Source organism: Ascaphus truei, unplaced genomic scaffold, assembly GCF_040206685.1.
Source record: "Ascaphus truei isolate aAscTru1 unplaced genomic scaffold, aAscTru1.hap1 HAP1_SCAFFOLD_279, whole genome shotgun sequence".
Lineage (NCBI taxonomy): Eukaryota > Metazoa > Chordata > Amphibia > Anura > Ascaphidae > Ascaphus > Ascaphus truei.
This window is the reverse complement of record NW_027455739.1, coordinates 466,979-472,301: the sequence shown is the minus strand read 5'-3', so window position 1 is coordinate 472,301 and position 5,323 is coordinate 466,979. Positions and strand designations below refer to the sequence as shown.

Genomic DNA, 5,323 nt, shown 5'->3' with positions numbered 1-5,323 from the left:
GTGTCTGTGTTGTATTCCTTGATTGATTTCCTTTGTTATTAAACTTTTTCTTGTTATTAGGACATTGACACCCTTTCATAGGTGTAGATGTAGATCTTTGCCACGTATATATCTGGTTTCGCTCATAATCCATTTTGTCCCTCTGGAACGTGGATTGTTTCTTGGCAATGATGGTTTTGTCTACATTTTTGATATTCACCAACAATTTTTTATCATTTGTTAGGAAAGTGTCCATAAATTCAAATTTATGCAGCTTTGCCCTTAAAGACGCAATGTCTTTTCCTACAGCAGATCTTTGTTGCATTTTGACATCTATGATAAGTTGCATGAGACGATGGGAGCAGTCAAGCACTTTGCGCCAACATTCCTCAAAATCTTTGGTGACGAAACCAAAAGTGGGGGCCTTTTTGACTCTAAGGCCGCGTGGAATTCTTTTAACCCATATATAATTTTCCAATGAGGTTATGTCCCACCATAACCTCAAATCATAAGTTAATAAATTCTCCAACTGGAAAAAATACGTGGCCAGGTCTGCAGAATCATCACAGGGAATAGCTCCAGACCCATCAAACACATATTCAGCTTGTCTTATTCTATTGGTGATATCTTCATTGTTGTATGTGTATGGTTTAAGTACTGTAGGTATATCTTCCATATCCTCCATAGTACACACAGTCCTGTGCTAACAAAGTCCAATAGACTAAATGCAGTATAGTTTTTGTTGACTAACAGAAAAAATAAAAAAAATATCTATTTATTATCCACCGTGGTGAAAAATGCATAAAAATACAAAAACAAAAAAATGATAAAATGAAAAAAATGTGACTGTGAGGGTAAAAATGCCCTGTGAATCCAAGTCACAGCACCTGGTATTGCAGTGTGGTAATCATATGGTTTTAAAACATTTCCACTCCGGAGCCCTCACTTGATTGCTGAACATGGAAGGGAAGGGGAGGGTTAATTCCCACTTGTGAAGCTAACCAGGAGTAGGCAATGTTTGATCATGATATAAAAATATAAACATCTTCATAGCATAGGACAGTTCATAAGACTCAGGATTCCAGATAGTCCAATGTTAAACACACTCCCATAGATTATGCCACTAGCCATATAGGTAAGTCTTATGTTGTGGTCTAGGTAACCGTGTGTGGGACTGATCACATAAATGAAGTAAATGAATTACTCACTGCTGACCTTGGGGATATCCTGGTCCTGTCCTGCGTGCTCCTACCAAGGAACAATAATCTATGGGAGTGTGTTTAACATTGGACTATCTGGAATCCTGAGTCTTATGAACTGTCCTATGCTATGAAGATGTTTATATTTTTATATCATGATCAAACATTGCCTACTCCTGGTTAGCATCACAAGTGGGAATTAACCCTCCCCTTCCCTTCCTTGTTCTGGGCGCATACAGGACAAGCGCGAGTGTATTCCGCAATGTCTTTAGACATACTGGGCCACCAAAAGTTCCGACGAATTAAGTCTAACATCCTTCTGAAGCCGGGTGACCTGCGGGTTTAGAAGAGTGCCCCAATCTAGGACCTCAGGAATGAATCTGGGCGAGACGAAGAGCCTGTTAGAGGGGATCGCCGTGTTTGAAGGGATCTGTTGCTGGTCCCTTTTGATCTTGTCTAGCGATTTGAAGGTGGAAGTAGCCAAAATTCTTTCGGGAGGTAGGATAGGTTCCAAAGTTGCCTCAGGCCTGTCTTCCGAGGAGTATTGTCTGGACAACGCACCTGCCTTCCCGTTCTTCGGTCCTGGGATATAGGATAGGTGATAGTTGAAGCGAGAACAAAAAAGTGCCCAGCGAGCTTGTCGAGGACCGAGGCAACGTGCTCCTTCGATATAAAGTAAATTTTTGTGGTCCGTTAAAATACAAAATGGCTCCCTTGACCCTTCCAACAGATGTCTCCACTCTTGTAGTGCCATTTTAATGGCCAATAACTCTCTGTTGACGACGTCGTAATTCCTCTCGGCGGAGGAAAATTTCTTTGAGAAATACGCACAAGGGTGAAGTTTATCCTGGGGCGAGTACCTCTGTGATAGTACAGCCCCTGCACCGCAGTCCAATGCGTCAACTTCTATGACAAAGGGAAGATCCGTGTTGGGGTGGCGCAGGATCGTGCCGTGACGAATGCCTCTTTAAGGGCCTGAAAGGCGGAGATAGCTTCGGCAATCCAGGCAGAAGGGTCAGCCCCTTTTCTAGTCAAAGCCGTGATGGGGGCCACTAGAGTGGAGAAATTGCGAATGAACTTCCGATAGTAGTTCGCAAATCCTAAAAAGCGCTGGATAGCCTTGAGAGTCTCTGGTCTGGGCCATTCCGTAACTGCCTGGAGTTTACCTGGATCCATCAAAAAGCCTTCGTCCGAAATAATGTAGCCCAGAAATTGGGTAGAGCGTTGATGGAAGGTACACTTCTCTAGTTTGGCATACAGGTGATGTTTGAGTAGACGTGAGAGGACGTACGAGGTGACGAATGTGATCCTGGAGATTTTTGGAGAAGATCAAAATGTCATCTACAGTAAATAGACAATAACAAAGATGTTGAGCACCTCCCGAAATACGTCATTAATAAAGTCCTGAAAGACAGCCGGGGCGTTATATAAACCAAAAGGCATGACGAGGTACTCATAATACCCACAGCGGGTGTTGAAGGGCGTCTTCCACTCGTCGCCCTGCCTGATGCAGACCAAGTTGTAAGCCCCACGGAGATCTAATTTGGAAAATATCTTGGCCCCACGCAGTTTATCGAAGAGTTCCGTGATCAAGGGGAGAGGATAGCGGTTCTTGATGGTGATACCGTTCAAGCCCTGGTAATCAATACATGGCCTCAGAGTACCATCCTTTTTCTTCACGAAGAAGAACCCTGCTCCCGCCGGGGAACTGGAGGGCCGTATGAATCCTTTCTCAAGATTCTCCTTTATGTAATCCTCCATGGCTTGAGACTCGGGTATCGACAATGGGTAAGTCTTGTCTTGATCAAGGTTTATCCTGGGACCAAATCGATGGGGCAATCGTAGGACCGATGAGGAGGCAATTGTTCTGAGCGGACCTTGTTAAAGACCTCGCGGAAAGGGTGATACACCGGGGGAAGAATGGAGTCCTGAGTCATTGTGTTAGCCAAGAGTTTGGGAGACATCCCTGACCTCGGTTTCCAGGTGATGGGAGTAGGTGAAACTCAGTTAATTGGAGGGTTGTTCTTCTGCAACCAAGGTAGGCCGAGAGTTACTGGCGTACTTGGGGCCTGGATGGCATCAAGGACCAGGGTCTCGCTGTGGGAGTAGGTAGATAGGATGAGAGGTACAGTCTGTAGCGAGATTAAGGCTGGAGACAGCGAACGACCGTCAATCCCAACCAAGGCAATACGTTGGGCCTTCTTCACCAAAGGTATCTGGTTCTGTTTGGCGAAATCGAGGTCTACAAAGTTTCCTCCAGCACCGGAGTCGATAAAGGCAGCAGTAGATGTGCGAAACTCAGCGCCTGCGAGAGAGATAGGAATCGTAAGTTTCTTAGGCAGTGCCTCCTTGGGGAGGGTTCGAGAAGAGATAACACCCAGTGAGAGCCCCTCCATACTCACTGAGTGTTCCCATTTCCCGGACGCAAAGGGCATGCACGGACCAGGTGTTCAGGGGATCCACAGTAGAAACAGAGTCCGCCGGCGTAGCGGTGTTGTCGTAGTGGATTCCGGATCTGTTGCACCCCTAATTGCATTGGCTCGGGAGGCTCCAGTGCCAGCTGCTGCGAAGGAGGCGGTCTAGAAACCAGAGGAGAGTTGGGGAATGGTGCTTGGAAGGTTAGTGGCCGGGCATGCTGACGCTCCGAGCGTCGTACCTGGATGCGTTGATCAATGCATACGGCCAAGTCGATGAGTACCTCCAATTGGTCTGGCCTGGGTTGCCGAGCAAGCTCGTCCTTGATGGACTCCGAGAGACCTTGCCAGAAGATGGAGACGAGCGGCTCTTGTCCCCAGTTCGTCTCGGCGGCGAGCGTGTGAAATTCCACCGCATACTGTGTCACCGATCTTCGCCTCTGAGTTATCTGGAGGAGGGAAACAGACGCCATCTCTCGGCGTGCAGGGGAATAAAAGACTTGTCGGAACTCACCCTTGAAGGCTAGGTAGTCTCGTGTCAGGTTCGGGCGCAACTCCCAGACTGGCGAGGCCCATGCCAGCGCGCTGCCCGTCAGTAGGTTGTACATGTAGGCTACCTTCTTCCGGCTGGTGTCGTACTGAAGGGGTGCCACTTCAAATTGAACCTCGCACTGGTTAAGGAAACCTCTGCACTCCTGCGGGTTGCCAGCGTACGGCTTGGGAGGCGGTATCTTCACGTCCTGACTGCTGGGTCTGACTGGTTCTGCAGCCTGTGGAGGAGAAAGAGGAACAGGTGCTTCCGGTACCAGAGCCGAAAGTTTAGCCATTTGGCATGTTAGGGCCACAATCTGATCGGCCATGGCCTGGTTTTGCTGTATCAGCGTAGAGATTGCTTGCCTCAGTTCGGCCTGGTCTGCGTCTTGTGGGTTCGTCATAATGTTACGCCGGAGTAGCCCACAGACCAGACCTGTCCCTAGAACTGAGGTGGCAGGTATGAATACACACACCGACAGAGCAAGGGAGGTGTCCAGGTTGTGGTATAAGATGGTGCCAGGCCAGATGGGGTGTATTGCGAGAATACTTGCCGATACCGTTTTCCCAGAAGAATGGTTGTTGCCGTTGCCGAGATCAGGGGTAGGAGATGTATGGAGGGATCGAGATGAGTGCCGTGGTCGAAGGGAGCCAGAAGGTACGTAAACAGGAACAATCCGAAGTCGAGAGCCAAAGGGGGTAGTCTGCCAAGCCGCGTCAAAACAGAGAGAATCAAAGAACAAGCACTGTGAAACACCCATACAAAAACTATGACGAACGAGGAAGCACAGAACAGAAAGGGTATATAAAGCTGGAACAGCCAACCAGGAGAGGGGGCGTGCCTGGAGGAGCCCAGGGAGCTTCAGTGCATTGGATGCTGTTGTTAGAGCTCAGGTGACACTCAGCAAGAGCCAGATTGTAACCATGCGGTGTTTGGGGGCGGAGCCTGAGTGTGGATAAGTTCAAGGGCTTTTGTGTGTGCACTGTAAGTCCAACGTGTGCATGAGAGGAAGCAACGTGGGATGCGCATGTGCGCGCGGGATGGCGATTCCGCGCCGACGGTTGCGGCGTAGAGCGTGGAGGAAGAACCTCGTGGAGCATCCCACCATTCCGAGGGGTAAGTGATGAAGCTGAAGGGGGCTTGCGTGGTTGTAGTGGAAGGGTCTGAGCAGTGTAAGGAGAGAACCGTGAGCTCCGCCT

General features: G+C 48.6%; 1 protein-coding gene across 2 annotated transcripts; it reads right to left on the bottom strand.

Moving 5' to 3' along the window:
* Positions 1-1,389: 1,389 nt before the first annotated feature.
* On the bottom strand, positions 1,390-4,889 carry LOC142481545 (uncharacterized). Of its 2 annotated transcripts, none has more exons than XM_075582933.1 (3): positions 3,835-4,889; positions 3,581-3,757; positions 1,390-3,483 (listed from the first exon to the last, which is right to left on the bottom strand). In XM_075582933.1, the coding sequence occupies exons 1-2, from the start codon at positions 4,882-4,884 to the stop codon at positions 3,629-3,631; spliced, it is 1,179 nt and encodes a 392-aa protein (XP_075439048.1). In that variant the 5' UTR covers positions 4,885-4,889; the 3' UTR covers positions 1,390-3,483; positions 3,581-3,628. The 2 variants fall into 2 exon arrangements, with proteins under 2 accessions (XP_075439048.1, XP_075439049.1); XM_075582934.1 differs by having other exon boundaries at positions 3,877-4,889.
* Between the last annotated feature and the right edge of the window lie 434 nt (positions 4,890-5,323).